We start from the raw sequence: 22,115 nt of genomic DNA, 5'->3' as shown, positions 1-22,115 counted from the left end.
CAGAGCAAGGCATGGAGAACCTGATGCAGGTGCAGATCCCCCAGGATGTGGAGGAGAAGCTGAAGGAGGCCGACGCTAAGGAGCAGCAGGAGCTGGAGAGAGAGCAGGAGGAGACGACCAAAGCTCCAGAGGGAGTGGAGAGGTAGAGGAGAGATGAATGGACTGATATCTCAGTGCTCTGACCAGCTCTCATCTTCAAATGATGCTTTTATTGTTGGACTCACTCTTTTAAGGAGTTAAAGAGGAAAAAAAATCCACACTAAAAAACAGTGTTTAAAAAACAGCTATTGGTGATGCACCTTGCATTGTTCCTGGGTCCGTTTTGTTTGTTCGGTGGTGTGTTTGACTCATGGACAAATGTAGATGACATGACATGGACTTTTAATAGGAGTCAACTTTTCAATGAGCTAAAGCAGGGGTGGGCAACATTTTCTTCCTGAGGGCCATACTGACTGAGGACATCATACCTGCCAACACTCCTGATTTTCGCAGGAGTCACCCTATTTTTAACCCTCTCTCCCGTTGTGATTTCTTATTAATCTCCCGATCTCAATATAATAGTGATCCAAATCCAATGGCTGTAGCAGATGAGATTTATTAACATAATTCTGCCTTTTATTGAGTTTTTGGGGGTTGTTGTTTTTTTCTTTGAGGGCCGAGTTGAGATGGTCCAGGGGCCAGGTCCGGCCCCTGGACCAAACAAACAAACAAAACCTGCTGAAGACAACAAATCCAGACAGATTCTCTGCCACATGAAGGAGTCATACCTGCCACATTTCATGGTACTTGGCAACCCAAATCTGGCAACCCAAACCCAAATGACCCTGCCTGGCGTGCGTCAATCGCTCAAGCCCTCGGCTCCGGTCAGTTTGCCGCTGAAAATGTATGAAACAGGTCCTTTTCTTAGCTCCTGGAAAATGGGAATGGAAACGAGTATGGTAAACAACAAAACTACTTTGGAAGGATTGTTTTTTAATTTGATTTAATTTATTTTTATTATTAATACATTTCATACTGCATGTCATTCTGTTATTTCTAGATTGGATTACATATACTCCCAACAAGTTTTGTAAGCTGCAAGTAAATGAGTTTACAAGGCAAGAGTAACAAACAACCGATTTGACAACTGATTTTGCACAGTTTTGCAGCCGCACCCTGATTCCCCCGACACACATCTAAAGCTAACTGTCCTGCAGGTCTTTGGTCTGAGTCTGATGATGTTTGTAATGTATCTGTAGAATTGCATTTGGAAATCAATTATGTAGTGTTCAGGTGGCTGGGGTGCCAGTCCAGTAGTGGCGAGGGGATTTCGTTCCAGCGAGTAGGAACCCAGGCAGCAGCAGGAACCATAGGAGGAAGATGGCCAGCACCAGGGCACCGCCGAGACAGGGCAGCCAGGAAGACAGGGGGCGCTGTTCTGTTAATACTGCTGGACTGAGGGCGGAACCACAGACACTGTTTGTTACAATTAAAATCAGTAGAGCCATTGGGAATGATTGTTGGAAGTAATTCAAATGCACAGCTGGATTTCAGATGATTATATCGACCATAAACATATTGAAAGACTGGGTTCACGCCAGACACCAGTGTAAAAAGTGTGAGGACTCACGGTTCAGAGCTATGGCAGTCTGCTATACTTTGTTCACTGGGCTCTGCAGTGGTCTCAGACCCTGACGGCCCCCGGGCCTCGGCTTCCTCTCTACATCCTTCTTGTTCCAGAATGGCCGACCGGCATCTGTGGCGCAACCCAGTTTGTGGAGAACTGGAACACACATCGGGATGATCAAACCCAAGTCAATTTTTTGTAGTCCCTTTTGGAGAACTTTCTTCCCAAGATGTCTTGAAGAGAAGAAACCTCTCTAGAGAACTCGATACAATTTGAGATGGACTGAAGAACAGAGCCTCTTTATAGTTTGAGATGGGCTGTGTGCTTGACGTCATGCAATTGATAAATCATTAAGGAATGATTGTATATCTAAAGATGCTTAAACATATCTTAAATGGCTTTAAAATAATCCACATCATAAGTAGGATATTGTACTAACAGTTTAATTGCTATTGCACAAACTGACGTCACTTCCTGTGTACAGCTTTCCCAGCGGTGACCACACTGACTGAACTGAATTCAGACAAATAGGAGAAAAGTGCAGAATATATTGCTATGTTCTTTTGGTGTCTGAATTCGTGGGGATGTGCTGCTCTGTTCCACTTCCTGATTTAGGCTGATAACCGATGGATAACAACCACCATTTAAATACTATGCTGGCCTGGCCTTACAATTCCCCCCTGGGGGATAAATTATTTTTTTAAACTGATAACATGAGTGACGTCTACTACCAACAAATGTGTCTGTGTCTGAACATTTTCTTTCAAAGTATTTAGCAAACTGAAACAATAATAAAATAAGGAAAAAGACAGAAATATCGTTGCCACTTGCCTGATTACCATAAAGATTGATCATGCAGTGAATCCCCCCCACACACAATTTTGTGTGTGTGTAAGTTATCAGTAGAGTTAAAATATGTCTTTGAGCGATGTGACTACTGTGAGGAAACTTCTCATATAAACGCACACAAAATATAGAGAGCATGCGAACCACTCGCACAACAGGATTTATGGGGATGTTGAAATTAATTCAGCAGTCAATACAATCAATATCGTGCCAATTATATCCAGTATACTGTATAAAGTGAGCAGTCAATACAATCAATATCGTGTACAATATCAGTACCTCCAACTGCCTCTAGGATGAGAACAACACGCACTCAAATGAATCGGATCTGGATCTATAGCGTGTGATGTTCACCTGATTTCCTGTGTGACAGCGCCCTCCTCTGGTCCCTGACTGTCAGAGTCATTGTTTGTCTGATAGTCCTCTTGAAACTTGGCCTCCAAGTCACTGGGCTGTATGGGAAAGACTAGATTGGTCATAAACATTTGGGCGGGCTTTATCTTTATGGGTCTGCATCAAGAAAAAGAGCTCTAATATTACTCATAAAATGTAGTGACTGAAACCAGTTTAATTTCCTTTTCAAATCTTGTTACCTCCACCCCTGTCAATGATCTACTCACCCTCGTACCATCTCCAGAACAACTGAGTCCTCGGGGAAGTAGCCTGCTGTTACCAAGCAAAACACCTACATCAGGGGTTCCCAAACTTAAGAATGCCGCGGGCCACTTTAAAATGTGAAAATCTTCCGGGGCCCACCCAACCCTTTAATCACACAACTCTGATCAACACACGAGACTAAAATTATGTATTTCCCCATATGTTTTTTTATATTCGATATTTTTTATTTCATTAACAGCTATTTGCTATTTCATAGCAAGTGTAAACGTGGTAGTGGGGTAGATTCACTTGAATGAGCGAGGTCTGGAGGTGAGGAAAATGTAGTGAAGATTTGTGTTCGTACATAATGGTGTAAGTATCAGTCTTTTGCACTCACTGTGCCATTGTTTGGCTTGAGAAGACTTGGGTTAATGCTGTATGAGCTGTACGGAGGAACTTCATACATATTCTATTACTATAGATGGGTCACCGCAGGCTCCGCCAATTCTAACAAATAGTTGCAGCATGTCTCTCAAATGGTCACGTGGTCACCTGACCTCTCCCCTGAAGTGTTGTGAGAGGACTGTGCCTGGTGCCCTAGCAAGCTAACTTGAAATATAGATTGTGAGTTCCCAAACAAACCACACATATAAACACAAAGCTGCCCGTTCTTAGCTCAATACAGTTGAAACTAAGATATTTCAATAACAAATATTTTTTCTAGGCACAGATTTAGCTACTACATCAACAAACTTCAGCTTTAGCTTTAGCTAATCGCTCCCTGCTAACATGAGTTCCTGTTGCCAATCACGAGAGTGTGTTGCTGAGATAGAGACTTGTAAGATCGAAACAAGTACAATTTTCTCCTGATCTGAAAAATGCCATTTTAGTGTCCGAATATTCTGAAGATATGTGGCTTTGGAGAATGGGCAGAATATTTACTTTAATGAATATGGGGGCGAAATAATCTGTCATAATCTGAGATCACGTTGACTTTCCCCATTGACTCCAATAGACTCAGACCTGCCAAAAAACCTCCTAAGTGGGCGTGTCCGTGGAAAGCCATGGGCAAAACGCGTGTATGACTTCAGTTGTTCTGGAGAAGGCTGCTACAGAGTTGTGCTGGCAGTGCACCCTCCCTGTGTGTCATATGGCGCGAGGGGGAGTCGATAACGAAATCATTTTCATTATTGGGTGAACTATTCCTTTAATGCATTTAAAAACCTTATAAATAAAATTGTGCAAATCAGCACAAAAGCAAGGCTCAATCAAATGTGTGACTTTTGGGAAAAGCAGCTGACCTGCGTCTGTGTTGGGATAAGAGTGACGCTGACTCTTCTCCTTGTCAGATGCTGATGGGGGAAAAGACACATGAGTCAAGAGCATTCACTCATTTTTCAGTGAAACATAACCAACAAGGCCATAAATTAAATGGCATTTCCAGAGAATCTTGCTTCCATCGTGTATTTCTTGTTCAAACAGAAATATTGTTTTGGGGTGGGACATAAACACAGGGAGGGATCATTCAAAAGTGTCAACCAATGGGGGAGGGGATATCATTTAGGGAGAGAAGTGTCACTCTATTTGATGGGAGCCAGGAATCTCTGACAAAAGTGGAAAGAAAAAGAAAAAGAAGAAAAAAAACGACAGCATAATTCAATTTAAAACGGACACAGTAAAAATCTATAATCCCTGGCATGTTGCAGGGCCCCTACACCGGGGGTCCACTGAGCCATTCAGTCCATATAGTTCCCAGAGTAGCCTACACCATCAGAGTGTAGGTATCATACAGTGTATCATACAGAGTTACACCATCATCATTTACCTGTTGGGAGCCTTGTCTGACCAACAGGTTTCTCACATCAATGTCTTCTGTAATGACGTGAAACAGAACAACACATATTAGTGATGTAACATTAGCCCGTAGCTAGTACTATTTCTAGATAACACAAGGCTGTCCGCCCCTCCGGGCTTCAGTCAAGTCCAACAGTCTGTGAAGTGAGCTGCAGGGCGGGCGAGCCTAGGAGTCGAGCGCGCTAGTACAGTAAAACAACACAAGTAAAACAGCATGGAAAACATCATAGAAAGCTTGTCTATAAAAGTGAGTCTTCAGCTGCTGTTTAAAAGAGTCCACAGTAGACTCAGGTGCACCTGGCTGACCAGCTGAACCGCTCCTCTCTGCCTCCTGACCTAGAGACAACGATGCTGAGTCTCAATGTCCACTGCGGGCTCCCTTTAAAACGACCCTACTTTTTCATACATGTAGCAAAAGTAACAATACTTGCCTTAAAGTCACAGTTGTTGTGCGTCAAAATGGGCTATTCGTGTTTTGGAATGTTGCATACCGGTATTTATGCACGAATAGCCCGTTTTGACGGACAACAACCGTGACTTTAAGGCAAGTATGTTTTTTTGTGATTGCTACCTGTATGAAAAAGTAGGGACCTTCTTTAAAGGGAGCCTGCAGTGGATTTTGCAGGATGGGTGCTTCTGCTGAGTCTCATGTTGAGGCGACCTCCAGTACCAAACAGGATGGTCCAGACTGGAGTAAGGTAATTTGCACGGTGCCCTTCCACCCATCTGTTAACTTAAAAATGGATCTTGCTATTTGTTAATTTGCTGTATCTATTACCCGTTACTAATTTGCTGTATTGCCTTAATTCTTTGCAGGAGTGGATTCTACAGAGGCATGGTGGGGCCGCTACCAGATCCCTGCATGTTCAGAATCACTGAGGCGTATGCGAAATTCAGCATCGAGGACAGGCCGCTTGTGACCACTATGAACATGGGACCTGACAAGCCCCTGGTGGAGAGTGCCATCGGGTTGGTGCAGGAGGGCAGGGGATCATGTCTATGTTCCCCGGGTTCTATGTTCCCCGGGTTCTATATTCCCCGTTTTTCACTAACCCTAAACCTAACCTCCCCCAGACCCTAACCCTAACCCAAAACCTAACCTCTCCCACCCCCCACGCCTAAACCTAACCTCCCCCAGACCCTAACCCAAAACCTAACCTCTCCCAGGGAACATAGCGGGGAACATAGGACCCTATTTGGGAAAAGCGGGGAACATAGGGATGACCCCGGAGGGCAGTGTTCTCTCCTATCAGCAGCCAGTTTTGACATCCCGGTACATCACAATACACCATTATGTCGCCATCTGATTGTTGCCTTTTGTGTGCTCAGAAGAGGAGCCGCTACATCTCAACAGCTTGGCTGTAACAATAGAAATGACTAACAGAATAGAAGAGGCTACACGTGAGCAAAGTTCTAGCTCAGAGTGGCATCTGCTCCGCAAACACAGGGTGACCGTGACCGCCTCTAGGTTTCGAGAGGTGTGTCATGTTCGAGGCCAGAGCTCTGCGGAGTCACTTGCAGAGCGCATAATAAAGGGTACAAGGCAGACAGCAGATATGAGGAGAGGTGCTGAGATGGAGCCTGTAGTAGCAGCTGAGTACAGTAGGCTATTGAATGTAAACTACTCACCCAGTGGTCTTGTCATTCACCCCCATAATCCCTGGCTTGGTGCCTCCCCCGATGGAGTTGTTTTTGACCCCACTGAATACCCCCACTTTAAGCTTGTCGAATTCAAATGCCCTAATGTGCAAAACTATGTTGATTGTAGTTATGTAAAAATGGAGTGTGGTTCCCTTAAACTTAAGAAGAGCCATGCCTATTACTGGCAAGTGCAAGGACAACTGCTTGTGACTGGGATGCAGTGGTGTGACTTCGTAGTGTGGGCGCAGGAGGACTACCATGTGGAACGAATATACACAGATCCAGAAGTGCAAAAAGCGATCAGAGAAAGAGCTGACCATTTCTTTTTCTACATATACATGCCAAAATACCTGTCTTTGAAAAATTAACAATGGAAACGAGACAAGGACCTTTATGAGTTGCTTTCATACTTAGAAAGTATTCATGAATGTATAACTTTGCTTTTGATATAGGCTAGCCTATTTTACTCCTGTATTAAAAATGTTAAATGATTTCCACAGACATGGTTATGAAGATAGCATATTACTTCACTGAAAAACAAAGCTGGTTTATTTTGCACATGATCTCGCACACAAATCTGAAAACTAAACAGTTTTGCAGTCATTCATTTAGTTTGACAGTTATTGAGTTGATTCGAGTTTAGTTGTGGACCAGTGATGTCTGCTCTACAACTAAATCAACTCTCAAACTAAATTAATGTCTGCAAAAGATGTTTACAGTTTTTGGATATGTGTGAGATCCTGTGCAGAATAGGTCAGCACTCAGCATTGTTTTTCTGTGAAGTTCTCCTTTAAGTGCTTGTTAACTGAAAGTATGTCCTGATGAAGTAAACGCATATTTCTTCCACCTCCTCTAGATATAAATATCCTGCTGAGATAGTTTAGTCGGTCATATTTGGAGGCTGTTGTTAGTGCCTGCTTGGAATTTAATAGCCTGGTAAACCGCCCGTCACGTGAACTCACATTTCATTTGGTCTCCATGACGACTGGTTTGATTTATGTGGAGCTATAGGCCTACCGTCCATCTGGCAGCGTCAGGTTAGGAATTTAAAGCCCGACACCCTAAACTTAAGGAAAGTGTTTACCGAGGTAATAACTACTGTAATGTTTTTGTTTTGTGGAAATAAATTATCCACCAGTTGGTGAGGTCAAAGAGAGAAGTTGTCCTCTCTATGTTCCTGCCACTCTACACAATACACCAGTAGCCAGGGCCGTAGCTAGCTATGAGGACGGGGAGGTCCGGACCTCCCCTAATATTTCAGCCTGCCAAAAAAAAAAAAAATTTTTTTTTTTTTTTTTTTTTTGCAGGCCAGGCCAGGCCACTCACTGAACAGCAGGCCAGGCGCCGCCTACTGGTTTACTAGTGGTTTTATTACTTTATTCAGGTTTAAAGTGGGTGCATCTCATTGTAAAATTGGACTTGGCCCAAATTGGGCTTCAAATGGCCCAAATCAGGCTTCAAACGGCCCAAATCTGTCTTTAAACGACCCAAATAGGGCTTCAAACGGCCCAAATCTGGCTTCAAACGGCCCAAATTGGGCTTCAAACGGCCCAAATTGAGCTTCAAACGCCCCAAATGTTTTCGCGCGCGTCGGCCCGTATCGGCCTGGCCTGCTTGGTATCTAATGCCCGGCCTGAATTATGATCCCAGTCCGCCCCTGGTGGTGAGTGATGACTGTCTGTCTGCCTGGCGAGATAATTGAAGGTGAGCGAGCTGCGAGACAGTGAGCGAGTGAACGACAGACAGTGAGTGACACTGACAGATTTTTTAGCAACAACCAAGAAAGTAAGTGTCTAGTCTGTCTCTTAAGTAATGTTACCTGTGTGACACGTTGGGATGCTACTGGCTAATCATGCATGATGCCAATTGCCAAGCTCCCGAAGTCAGGTATGCAGGTGGCTATATGCATGGTTTCAGTTTCATGACCCAATAAGTAACAAAAAGAGGTGGTGTAAAGGTAAAAACAACATAATATATTTTATTTTATTTTTCAATCGTTCCTATCAGGAATAAATAAATGTCCCTCTGTATGTTTTTTTTATTATCGATGATGACTTTGTGTGTTGTGTACGGCTTGGGTTGTGTACCTGTGTTTGTAGGTGTCATTTTGATATGAATTTGGCTAAAACAGTTTGTGTTTGTTAGTTACAATTATGTTGACAGGAGAGCTGAGCAGGTGGTGACATGAAAGAGAATATACTGAATAATGACATCACAACAGTATAATCCTAATGTTGATTTAAAATGATATATTACTCTAAATATGGCTTAAAAAGGGGGGGAAAAAAGCTCAATTTTTTTTCGGCGGCACCCTAACGGGCGCCGCCGAATCCGCCTCCCCTTGCTGGACCTCCCCTATTTCGGAACTCTGGCTACGGCCCTGCCAGTAGCCTATTTCCCATCAATTACCTAGGCCGTCTAATTTGTGGTAAAATGTGCCAGATAACTAGTAACCATTGTAAACTGCTTTTTTTTTCAATTGTTTAAAAATCACAAAGTTCTTCATAGATCTAGCCTCTTACTTTTGCTCTCAAAGTGCACCAGATTGATGCATTTTGCTGTAAAATGTACACAATTTTCTAAAAGCCCCATAGCGGACCTGAAAATGTCCCCGGTGTTCATTTGAGAAATCTTGTCACCTTATGGAAACCCCGTTATACTTTGCTGACACCGTACAAAGCTGCAGTGCTCGGAGTATTTCTTCTCTTGTCTTTGAAACTTTTCCGTCTTGAACTTTTTCCGTCCAAGCATGATGCCGCCACACACGTCTCTGCTTCCGCCTCCACTTCACTCCCGCTAGCGAGGATGTAAACAAAAGCTGTGTCTGAAATTGAATTGGGACACAGTTTGAGTCTGAGACTTCATACGGCGTCGGCAGGCACAGGGTGTGGTTTTTTGCGTCATAGTGTCTCCCTCCGAGTGATTTCTAACCCCACATAGGATAAGCAATAACCACGCCCTGTGCCTACGCAGCAGTCAAGCGGCTATTGGTGTTTAACTTTATTGCTATTTATAATTTATTTTACTTTTGATTGTATTGGTTGTGGTGTGTTCAACTTTATCTATGGTTTTATATTGCGTGTTTTTGTAGTTTTTTGTTGGGACTGGAACAGGGATTCCCAGCTGACTGGACTTGGGAAAAATGTAGAAAAAACTGGACTGTATTTTTTTATTGTAGGCTATTTGATTTTTTAGATAAAATGTCTGCTTGTTGTTTTCTCTGGGTAAGAATTGAGCTTGAAATTAACGATATGATACATTATATTATATGAGGAAATTAACAATATGATACATTATATTATATGAGCTATGAACGTGAACACATGCATGTTTTCGTAGATTGTGTACATTGTGTAGATTACAATTATTATGCTTATTATTATTACTATGCTAAGGAAGGTAGGTGACCATAATTCATTTAAATGTCCGCTCTCTCAAGAGCTATTCAGTTGGAGATTCCAGCTGTCAAAAGAAGAAGACAAAATACTTGCTCCTGGCCAATCCCGGCGCTTGACTGCTGCGAAGGCGGGCACAGGGCGTGGTTATTGCTTATCCCATGAGTCAGTAGCCTACGTCAGTACAGCATCCATACTTGAGCCGTACTGTATTGTAGGCTACCCAATCTGCAATCTGTTAAATAAAGTTTTCATTCATTCATTCATTCATTCATGATCCAACGCAAAAAACCGGACCGAGACAGGAGTGAGGGGAGGCTGGACTGAGGTGAGTACACATTGTTGACGCGGGGTTTATTAGACTGCAAAGCATGTGCATGTGTTCTGTGACCAGCAGTGTTGGGGGCAACTCATTACAAAACTTACATATTACATGTAATATATTACTTTTTTTAGCAGTAACTCAGTAATATAACTTACTGCGCCTGTTGCTTAATGCACTTTTTATACTCTTTTTTTTAAGTTTTGTTGTGATGCTTATAAATGTCCATTTTATTCTCTTCTTTTCTTTTCTTTTCCTGTCAACCATTTTATGTGAAGCACTTTGAATTGCCTCTGTGTATGAAATGTGCTATACAAATAAACTTGACTTGACTTGACTTGACTTGACTATTACTTATAGGATTTCAGTAATATTATACCAGTTACTTTGTCAAGTAACTCAAGTTACAAATTGAGTTACATTTGATTAAATCAAAGCACATATTTAAAAAAGATACAATCATTTCCTAATCAAGCTGTGTTTTTATGCAAATAACCACTAGCCTATAGATGACAATAACAAAGGAAAAGAATAACATTTAGAATTTTTGATTCTTTACACTGATTTTGAAATTGCGGTTGAAATAATTTTTCCAGGGCGGCAATGTCATTCTGCTGCTGCTGTTGTTTTGGTAAAAGTAATGCAAAAGTAGTGTAATAAGTAACAAGATACTCTACATAGAAAGTAATATTGTAAAGTAACTTATTACTTTCATCGCGGCGATTAGTGCCAGGCAGTCTGAATTAAATTGAATGTAACGTTCCCAATTCTATGTATTAAATTCTAAAAAAACGACCCTCAACATTTGGGAAGGCTAAGCCACACAACTAGTTCGTTATAATCGAACGTCATGCTTCGAAGGAGACTTTACGACGATGAGGACGGTGAGGACTCAATCACAGCAGATATCCGCTGATAGCCTACCACGGAGATCTCACAGGCACAGGCAGCAAAACCCGACGCGCTGATAGAAAAATCTCCATGGACGCGCCGCGCTCAGGCCTCGGCACCCGACACGCCCTTATGCCAGACGCTAACACACCCTGAATGGAGAGGAGGAGGCTGACGCTGTGTTTGCGCGCCCCCTCAAATCCCGTTGTTTGATTTGAATGTTCATGCATTCTTGTAAACGTAAGTTTGTTTATTTATTCATCAAGTCACCTTAACGAAGTCCCGCTAAACGTCTAACACTGACACTATATCCTGCCATCTGGTATTTTCAATTGCACGTCGGCATTTCATTCACGGATTGGTGTTTGTTTGTTGCACAGAACACTTATGTTATAATTCATATTATCCTCTGTTGATTGTCTCTCACTACCCGCGGTGAATTATAGTCAATTTGAGATGTGGGGATCTGAATCTTTGTTTTGGTCATGAATATGTGTACAATTAATAGCGGCAATTATCACTGCCAATTCACACCTATTCATCACACCTTGTCAACCTATTAGCCAATCACGCCCATTAATGCCTATGCAACTTACCTGTGCCATTAGATCTGCTTTACTGCTTCTTAATCATGTTGTTCATTTTCCATTGTTTTTCAGAAACCATGTTAATCGTCAATCAAACCAACATCATTCTGTAGCCTATCTGTCCTGTCACTGATGTTACACCTGGACTCTGCCTGGATTTATTTGGAATGGCATGCATGCAATGCAACATTGATGATACAGTGAGTGGGGAATAAATATCACACCAGTACGAGGAAATCGTTTTTACCTACAGTATAGTTCTTAAAGGGGCCAGGCCTGCAACACTCGGCTCACTGATGGTTCTGACCCGCACTTACACTCGGCTCACAGACAGAACACAGAGCTGACAGAAAGCTGCATATCTTCAGTCGTGCGTCTGGACCCAAGTGGAATAAACGGACATCTCAGCAAATCATCATCCATCCATCCAGACAGACATTCCCCCATGCCACACCCTACTATGCCTTTCAGATGGTGGTCGCCCACCTTCCCCCTGCTAAGTGGATATGTGATGTTCATCTTCCTGTTGACATTACTGTACAGCAAGCCCCTTGGGCTTAGTGAAGTTAAGACCAAGCCCACCGGGTCTCCTGGTCACAGCCTTGACAAGGGGACAAGAAAGCTAGTGCAGTTGAACAGAGCTCACAGGTCAAGCCGAGTTGAAAGAAGACTATATGAGCAGGAAGCAAGAGACTATTTGGCGCTGGCAGTCGAGACACTGGCTTTGCCAGAGCTACCAGCCAAGAACCCTCATATCATCAGGCTGGAGGTGCACGCTTCCGGTCCACGAAGACGAGTAGAGTTTTCGGTGATGACTGGAGATAAGGAGATCCGAGGAAGTTCGTCGCACGTTCTGGGCTTCCAAACAGGCGAAGCCCTCATAGAAGCTAACTGCACCCTTGAGCAACAGCAATGTAGATCCACAATTAACAATGACAAGGTGAATGTGAAGGAAGCAAAAAGACTGTTGACCATTACAGAAGTTTGTGACCAGGGCCAGTGCCGGCCCTTACCTCCCAGGGGCCCTAAGCAAGCTCGTCGGTGGCCTTCCCTCACAGCAACTGCAGAGCGGAGAAAGGTCGAGGGCTCAGGCAGGGTCACGCTCCGGATCAGGAGGTTCCTGCGCAAGTTCAGCTCGGTTCGCGTCACCATGCCGGCGCCGCGGCCACCGGACCTTGAGCCCCCGTCCCTGACGCAGGCGTCAGCGAGCCCTCCCCGGCATAGGCCTCTGCCCGCCCCCGCTACGCCCTTACCTCCCAGGGGCCCTAAGCAAGCTCGTCGGTGGCCTTCCCTCACAGCAACTGCCGAGCGGAGAAAGGTCGACGGCTGTGGCAGGGTCACGCTCCGGAACAGGAGGTTCCTGCGCAAGTAAGTTGGCATTGTGATCCGCAATAAAAAAATTAATGAAAACAAAAAAAGCAAAGAAGAAGGATTACGGAAACGATTCCGTCTAGTGTTTCCAGTCGGGTTGTTATTATCGGCGGACCAGTGGCCCTATGGTGCATGATTTCTAACCCCACATAGGATAAGCAATAACCACGCCCTGTGGCGCCGGGATTGGCCAGGAGCACCACTGGAGGGCACGCAGCCCAGCGATTTCATGAACCAACTGAATAGCTCTTGAGAACGGACAGCGATTTCGAGAGCGGACATTGAAATGAATTATGGTCACCTACCTTCCTTAGCATAGTAATAATAATAATAAACATAATAATTGTAATCTACACAATGTACACAATCTACAAAAACATGCAATAATATAAACGGTGTTGTGTTCACGTTCATAGCTCATATAATATAATGTATCATATCGTTAATTTCAAGCTCAATTCTTACCCAGAGAAAAGGTACAGCACTGAAAATGTAACAAGCAATAGTTTTTTAAACATCTTTATTTTAAAAGATGAAAAACCCCAGGTGCTTTAGTCCCAAGCTTCAATGCTCCTGGCCAATCCCGGTGCCACAGGGCGTGGTTATTGCTTATCCTATGTGGGGTTAGAAATCACGCCCCTATGGTCCATGCTGCTAACAAGTAACAGTGGAAAAGAACATGGTCATAGGTCTATAAAGGTAAGAATTTGTCCTGTGTGGTAACTTTTTTGAAAACCAACATGTCACCCAGCTATCACGAAAGAGTTTAATGATTTCATTTTGTATGAGGAAACCATGTGCAGCTATTGAAAAGATCGACATGCACGGAAATCAGTGTGGAACATGTGTAACGCTATAGTATGGATGTAGCTATAGCTACATCTATGCTGCTGAAACAGCAGAAAATGACTACCACACAGAGACATTTGCTACGTTATAACCTAACTAACGCTATAACCGCTGTAATGCGAAAATAATTGTCAGATAACGTTACAGGATGCTTAGTGACTCTGAGGCTTTGGAGTTGCTTTCCTTCCTGACCCTTGACACACGACCTGATGTCAAAGGTCAAGCCACGGAGTACATCCTGGGCCTATCTGGAAACAGGTATGATAGTCACATTTTTATCAGATTACTTTTATGTTAAAAAAGTATATTACTGTATTATTACTGTGACCTTAGAAGAAATGCAGAGCAGGTGTTGGACCTCTAAAAGGCAAGCAGCCAAACACTACACACTAAAGAGTTTACACAAAAATAATCTTTAATCACAATCAATATGATCAATTATATAAAGAGAGGCAAGCTGAACATAAGTGTTCTATGTGCAACAGTGCTGTAGGTTTACAACAGGTACACACAAGTCACAGTGGGCCAAGACAGTGACCCACACCTAAAATTGCAACACAACAGATATTAAAACTATATTAATATTATACAGAATAACAATATCATGCACAATGCACTTCCAATTGACTGGGTCTAGCAGGGAGGAAGTTTGACAAACTGTTGGAAATGATTCCACATTGAAAGTCACTGAGATCTTCAGTATGGCCCATTATACTGCCAAGTGCCAATTATTGCCTGTGGAGATTATAAAATAAACAAATAAACAAAAATAAAAAATAAACTTGACTAGATTGCATAGCTGTATCCTTGATTTATTTTATATAACCTGTCGGCAATTTGTGTGGCTGAAATGGCCAGATCCAATTAGACAGGGTGTCCACATACCTTTGGCAATGTAGTGTATCTATCAATTAAAAGATTTGACTCACCAAATGATTTTGCTTTCTACTACTACTTTGAGGATTTGCTGCTCTACCAATTTTGTCATCCCTAGTTCTTTTGTTAACTAACTAGCTATTGCTAATCCGTGTCTGTTCTCCAGGGATGGCCGCTGCTCCCTCCGGTCTAAAGCTGACTTCCTGGTGGCGTTGGTTAATCTGACCGCTGACCCCTCTATTGCCATAGTGAAGGACTGTTACCACGCGCTCATTAATCTGTCAGCTGATGAGACACTGCACCAGGTAATCTGTCTCATGGTTTGATTGAGGATTAGCCACTGTCGCATTGCATCATAGTAGACAGCTACACTGAGGCCACACCTGACATTAACATGTGTTTTCTCTGTCATCACATTGCAATCAGATTGTGTTTTATCATTTGAAAGTAGGCTACAGGTGTAAACACCCCCAAAACGCATTGAAGAAGGATTGCAATCTGATCGGCCAAACCACCTCCCGAGGTGGTCAGGGATGCATTGTGTACACATTGAACACAAGTATAAATGCAATGTGTCCTCTCAATCTGGATACAGCAACTTTATGCAGATTGAGAGGACACCCATTTCTGCCATCAGATTGCAATGAAAACACATGTTAACGCCAGGTGTAAATGGAACCAGGTTAATGTGGTCAAGTACAATCTGATTGCAATCTGATGGCAGAAAACACATGTTAATGCCAGGTGTAAATGGCCTCAAAGTCTCGCACACTCAATAATGACACCATAATTCTGTCTTTAGCAATTTACCGTAATCATCTTAAACCTAAAAATGACTGAGAATATGATGATGTATATGAGCATTTAAAGGTGACGTGATGTTATAGCAGGTAAGTTGTGACATGTAACATTGTTTTCACAAGTGTATATAAATATCCCTGCATAATGTGATTTGGTGTGTTTCTCGTCTCTCCCAGGTATTGGTGACAGAGGCCAACTGTCTTCCAGTGTTCTTTAAGAACCTTTTGGATGGAGAGTACTTGTTCTCCGATCGGATCTGTACCATCCTGAGCAACCTGACCCGCCACGTGAAGACCTGCAAGACTGTGCTCAAGGTTAGTCCTCTGAAAGACCCATGAGCCCAACTTGCCTTTACAGCTCGGTGCCCCTGAACGTGGCCCAAAAACAAATGACATTGCCTTCATGGATGACTGCATGATTGAAATGTCTATCCTGCTGTGTTGCTTTGATGAAACCCGCATCACAAAAGTGCAGCAGGTAAGTACTGTCTTTGCTGTGGAACTGCACTGCATCTCACATGCATCTAAAATAATGAATATGAAAACAGTGTCAATAAAAATGAAAGACAGTCTTAAATATACATACTCTCATGATCATGAACATCATCCCATGGCTTGAAATTGGCTTATCGTAAGATATTCCATTGTGTCAACACATGCCAAAAACTAAATACATCCCTTACCAAGAGCACCTCAAACAAACAAACAAACAAACAGACACACACACGACAGAGCACGCCAGCTCCCCCCTTTTTACAAATGTAGCCAATCGCCAAGCAAATAGAAAATATTCCAGCACTGCATTCCAAAATAATGCTGTTCTTCTCAGTCATTTTAAGCTCCAAATGCAGTGTTCAATCCATATAAGGTCTTAATAAACCACCATATTAGACAGTGCACAGTTTTCTTATTTTTCCACTGCACGAACTCACAGGTTCATAGAACATTTCACTCGGACCAAAACATAAAAAAAGTTTTTAAAGTTTTGGTCCGAGTGAAATGTTCTACGCTCTCTCCCGATTCTAAATACCGCTGTACCGTTTGGTTTGACCAAGTAAAACAATTTTTTTTAAGCATTCTATGAAATGTCTATGGGAAAATAAATGGCGGATGAAAATCTCTGGTACAGTGCTGCTGAAGCAGGAAGTGACATTCACTTTGGCTCTCTATATGTTTGTCTTTCTAGTTGACAGCGACCAAACCAGGCCGTCAGACATTAAAACAGAAGAACGTCTATCCACTCATGAGAGAGCTCCACCGCTGGGAGAAGGAGGCACCTGTTGGAGCAGCCTGTGAAAAACTGATCCAGGTAGGAAGGAGTTAATTTAAATAGCAAAAGGTACCGCTCACTCAATGTAGCACCTTGTGTGTGTGTGTGTGTGTGTGTGTGTGTGTGTGTGTGTGTGTGTGTGTGTTTTTGTTGTTGCTTTGGTCCCAGGGAAATGTTCTATGGTCTCTCCTGATTCTAAATATAGCTGAATCGCTTGGTTTGACCAAGTAAGCATTTTATTAAATTATAAGGAAAAAATGAATGGCGGATGAAATCCTTGGTGCGTATGCCGAAAAGGGCGTGACCTTGGCCACTCTGCTGGTTTTAGCGACCATTGCGTGGTACCGAAACATGAACCTACACTCTGATCTTTGTTCCTCTCTGCTTCCAGGTGCTGATTGGAGACGAGCCAGAGCGAGGCATGGAGAACCTGATGCAGGTGCAGATCCCCCAGGATGTGCAGGAGAAGCTGAAGGAGGCCGACGCTAAGGAGCAGCAGGAGCTGGAGAGAGAGCAGGAGGAGACGACCAAAGCTCCAGAGGGAGTGGAGAGGTAGAGGAGAGATGAATGGACTGATATCTCAGTGCTCTGACCAGCTCTCATCTTCAAACGATGCTTTTATTGTTGGACTCACTCTTTTAAGGATCAAGTTAAAGAGGAAAAAAAATCCACACTAAAAAACAGTGTTTAAAAAACAGCTATTGGTGATGCACCTTGCATTGTTCTTGGGTCCTTTTTGTTTGTTCGGTGGTGTGTTTGACTCATGGACAAATGTAGATGACATGACACGGACTTTAATAGGAGTCAACTTTTCAATGAGCTAAAGCAGGGGTGGGCAACACTTTTCTTCCTGAGGGCCATACTGACTGAGGACATCATACCTGCCAACACTCCTGATTTTCGCGGGAGTCACCCTATTTTTAACCCTCTCTCCCGTTGTGATTTCTTATTAATCTCCCGATCTCAATATAATAGTGATCCAAATCCAATGGCTGTAGCACATGAGATTTATTAACATAATTCTGCCTTTTATTGAGTTTTTGGGGGTTGTTGTTTTTTCTTTGAGGACCTTGGGGGCCGGATTGAGATGGTCCAGGGGCCAGGTCCGGCCCCTGGACCAAACAAACAAAACCTGCTGAAGACAACAAATCCAGACAGATTCTCTGCCACATGAAGGAGTCATACCTGCCACATTTCATGGTACTTGGCAACCCAAATCTGGCAACCCAAACCCAAATGACCCTGCCTGGCGTGCGTCAATCGTTCAAGCCCTCGGCTCCGGTCAGTTTGCCGCTGAAAATGTATGAAACAGGTCCTTTTCTTAGCTACTGGAAAATGGGAATGGAAACGAGTATGGTAAACAACAAAACTACTTTGGAAGGATTGTTTTTTAATTTGATTTAATTTATTTTTATTATTAATACATTTCATACTGCATGTCATTCTGTTATTTCTAGATTGGATTACATATACTCCCAACAAGTTTTGTAAGCTGCAAGTAAATGAGTTTACAAGGCAAGAGTAACAAACAACCGATTTGACAACTGATTTTGCACAGTTTTGCAGCCGCACCCTGATTCCCCCGACACACATCTAAAGCTAACTGTCCTGCAGGTCTTTGGTCTGAGTGTGATGATGTTTGTAATGATCTAAAGCTAACTGTCCTGCAGGTCTTTGGTCTGAGTCTGATGATGTTTGTAATGATCTTATCTGTAGAATTGCATTTAGAAGTCAATTATGTAGTGTTCAGGTGGCTGGGGTGCCAGTCCAGTAGTGGCGAGGGGATTTTGTTCCAGCGAGTAGGAACCCAGGCAGCAGCAGGAACCATAGGAGCAAGATGGCCAGCACCAGGGCACCGCCGAGACAGGGCAGCCAGGAAGACAGGGGGCGCTGTTCTGTTAATACTGCTGGACTGAGGGCGGAACCACAGACACTGTTTGTTACAATTAAAATCAGTAGAGCCATTGGGAATTATTGTTGGAAGTACATGTAATTCAAATGCACAGCTGGATTTCAGATGATTATATCGACCATAAACATATTGAAAGGCTGCGTTCACACCAGACACCAGTGTAAAAAGTGTGAGGACTCACGGTTCAGAGCTATGGCAGTCTGCTATACTTTGTTCACTGGACTCGGCAGTGATCTCAGACCCTGACGGCCCCCGGGCCTCGGCTTCCTCTCTACATCCTTCTTGTTCCAGAATGGCCGACCGGCATCTGTGGCGCAACCCAGTTTGTGGAGAACTGGAACACACATCGGGATGATCAAACCCAAGTCAATTTTTTGTAGTCCCTTTTGGAGAACTTTCTTCCCAAGATGTCTTGAAGAGAAGAAACCTCTCTAGAGAACTCGATACAATTTGAGATGGACTGAAGAACAGAGCCTCTTTATAGTTTGAGATGGGCTGTATGCTTGACGTCATGCAATTGATAAATCATTAAGGAATGATTAAAAGATGCTTAAACATATCTTAAATGGCTTTAAAATAATCCACATCATAAGTAGGATGTTGTGCTAACAGTTTAATTGCTATTGCACAAACTGACGTCACTTCCTGTTTAGAGCTTTCCCAGCGGTGACCACACTGACTGAACTGAATTCAGACAAATAGGAGAAAAGTGCAGAATATATATTGCTATGTTCTTTTGGTGTCTGAATTAGTGGGGATGTGCTGCTCTGTTCCACTTCCCGATTTAGGCTGATAACCGATGGATAACAACCACCATTTAAATACTATGCTGGCCTGGCCTTACAATTCCGATAAATTATTTTTTTAAACTGATAACATGAGTGACGTCTACTAGCAACAAATCTGTGTGTGTCTGAACATTTTCTTTCAAAGTATTTAGCAAACTGAAACAATAATAAAATAAGGAAAAAGACAGAAATATCGTTGCCACTTGCCTGATTACCATAAAGATTGATCATGCAGTGAATCCCCCCCCCCCCACACACACACAATTTTGTGTGTGTGTAAGTTATCAGTACAGTTAAAATATGTCTGAACGATGTGACTACTGTGAGGAAACTTCTCATAAATACACACAAAATATAGAGAGCATGCGAACCACTCGCACAACAGGATTTATGGGGATGTTGAAATTAATTCAGCAGTCAATACAATCAATATCGTGCCAATTATATCCAGTATACTGTATAAAGTGAGCAGTCAATACAAGCAATATCGTGTACAATATCAGTACCTCCAACTGCCTCTAGGATGAGAACAACACGCACTCAAATGAATCGGATCTGGATCTATAGCGTGTGATGTTCACCTGATGTCCTGTGTGACAGCGCCCTCCTCTGGTCCCTGACTGTCAGAGTCATTGTTTGTCTGATAGTCCTCTTGAAACTTGGCCTCCAAGTCACTGGGCTGTATGGGAAAGACTAGATTGGTCATAAACATTTGGGCGGGCTTTATCTTTATGGGTCTGCATCAAGAAAAAGAGCTCTAATATTACTCATAAAATGTAGTGACTGAAACCAGTTTAATTTCCTTTTCAAATATTGTTACCTCCACCCCTGTCAATGATCTACTCACCCTCGTACCATCTCCAGAACAACTGAGTCCTCGGGGAAGTAGCCTGCTGTTACCAAGCAAAACACCTACATTAGGGGTTCCCAAACTTAAGAATGCCGCGGGCCACTTTAAAATCTGAAAATCTTCCGGGGCCCACCCAACCCTTTAATCACACAACTCTGATCAACACACGAGACTAAAATTATGTATTTCCCCATTATGTTTTTTTATATTCGATATTTTTTATTTCATTAACAGCTATTTGCTATTTCATAGCAAGTGTAAACGTGGTAGTGGGGTAGATTCACATGAATGAGCGAGGTCTGGATGTGAGGAAAATGTAGTGAAGATTTGTGTTCGTACATAATGGTGTAAGTATCAGTCTTTTGCACTCACTGTGCCATTGTTTGGCTTGAGAAGACTTGGGTTAATGCTGTATGAGCTGTACGGAGGAACTTCATACATATTATATTACTGTAGATGGGTCACCGCAGGCTCTGCCAATTCTAACAAATGGTCACGTGGTCACCTGACCTCTCTCCTGAAGTGTTGGGAGAGGACTGTGCCATGGTGATGCAGGGTTAGTGCTGACCTAGCAAGCTAACTTGAAATATAGACTGAGTTTCCAAACAAACCACACATATAAACACAAAGCTGCCCGTTCTTAGCTCAATACAGTTGAAACTAAGATATTTCAATAACAAATATTTTTTCTAGGCACAGATTTAGCTACTACATCAACGAACTTCAGCTTTAGCTTTAGCTAATCGCTCCCTGCTAACATGAGTTCCTGTTGCCAAATCTCACGAGAGTGTGTTGCTGAGATAAGAGACAGGTCTTGAACAAGTAAAATTTTCTCCTGATCTGAAAAATGCCATTTTAATGTCAGAATATTCTGAAGATATGTGGCTTTGGAGAATGGGCAGAATATTTACTTTAATGAATATGGGGGCAAAAGAATCTGTCATAATCTGAGATCACATTAACTTTTCCCCATTGACTCCAATAGACTCGGACCTGCCGAAAACCTCCTAAGTGGGCGTGTCCGTGGAAAGCCATGGGCAAAACGCGTGTATGACTTCAGTTGTTCTGGAGAAGGCTGCTACAGAGTTGTGCTGGCAGTGCACCCTCCCTGTGTGTCGTATGGCACGAGGGGGAGTCGATAACGAAATCATTTTCATTATTGGGTGAACTATTCCTTTAATGCATTTAAAAACCTTATAAATCAAATTGTGCAAATCAGCACAAAAGCAAGGCTCAATCAAATGTGTGACTTTTGGGAAAAGCAGCTGACCTGCGTCTGTGTTGGGAGAAGAGTGACGCTGACTCTTCTCCTTGTCAGATGCTGATGGGGGAAAAGACACATTGAGTCAAGAGCATTCACTCATTTTCCAATGAAACATAACCAACAAGGCCATAAATGAAATGGCATTTCCAGATAATCTAGCTTCCATCGTGTATTTCTTGTTCAAACAGAAATATTGTTTTTGGGTGGGACATAAACACAGGGAGGGATCATTCTAAAGTGTCAACCAATGGGGAGGGGATGTCATTTAGGGAGAGAAATGACACTTTATTTGACAAAAGCGCAAAGAAAAAGAAGAAGAAGAGAAGAAACTACAGCATAGTTCGATTTAAAACGGACACAATAAATATCTATAATCGCTGGCATGTTGCAGGGCCC

The 22,115-nt window shown here is 42.8% G+C and overlaps 2 protein-coding genes across 2 annotated transcripts in view; both read left to right on the top strand.

Annotated features, from left to right (window-relative positions):
- Nucleotides 1-2,368, top strand: part of hgh1 (HGH1 homolog) — a 10,228-nt gene extending 7,860 nt beyond the window's left edge. The window contains exon 10 of the mRNA XM_083661684.1: nt 1-2,368. This exon is cut by the window's left edge and continues 19 nt beyond it. Within this exon, the coding sequence (XP_083517810.1) occupies nt 1-146 (146 nt within the window). The 3' untranslated portion in view covers nt 147-2,368.
- Nucleotides 2,369-14,107: 11,739 nt separating this feature from the next.
- Nucleotides 14,108-17,893, top strand: LOC310799425 (protein HGH1 homolog; the record flags this gene model as incomplete). Its single annotated transcript, XM_083662008.1, has 5 exons — nt 14,108-14,217; nt 15,002-15,140; nt 15,813-15,950; nt 16,822-16,944; nt 17,297-17,893. The coding sequence occupies 5 exons, from the start codon at nt 14,108-14,110 to the stop codon at nt 17,459-17,461; spliced, it is 675 nt and encodes a 224-aa protein (XP_083518134.1). The 3' UTR covers nt 17,462-17,893.
- Nucleotides 17,894-22,115: the final 4,222 nt, after the last annotated feature.

This window comes from Poromitra crassiceps, assembly GCF_964638095.1.
Source record: "Poromitra crassiceps genome assembly, chromosome: 27".
Classification (NCBI taxonomy): domain Eukaryota; kingdom Metazoa; phylum Chordata; class Actinopteri; order Beryciformes; family Melamphaidae; genus Poromitra; species Poromitra crassiceps.
This window is presented reverse-complemented; position numbering and strand designations above follow the sequence as displayed.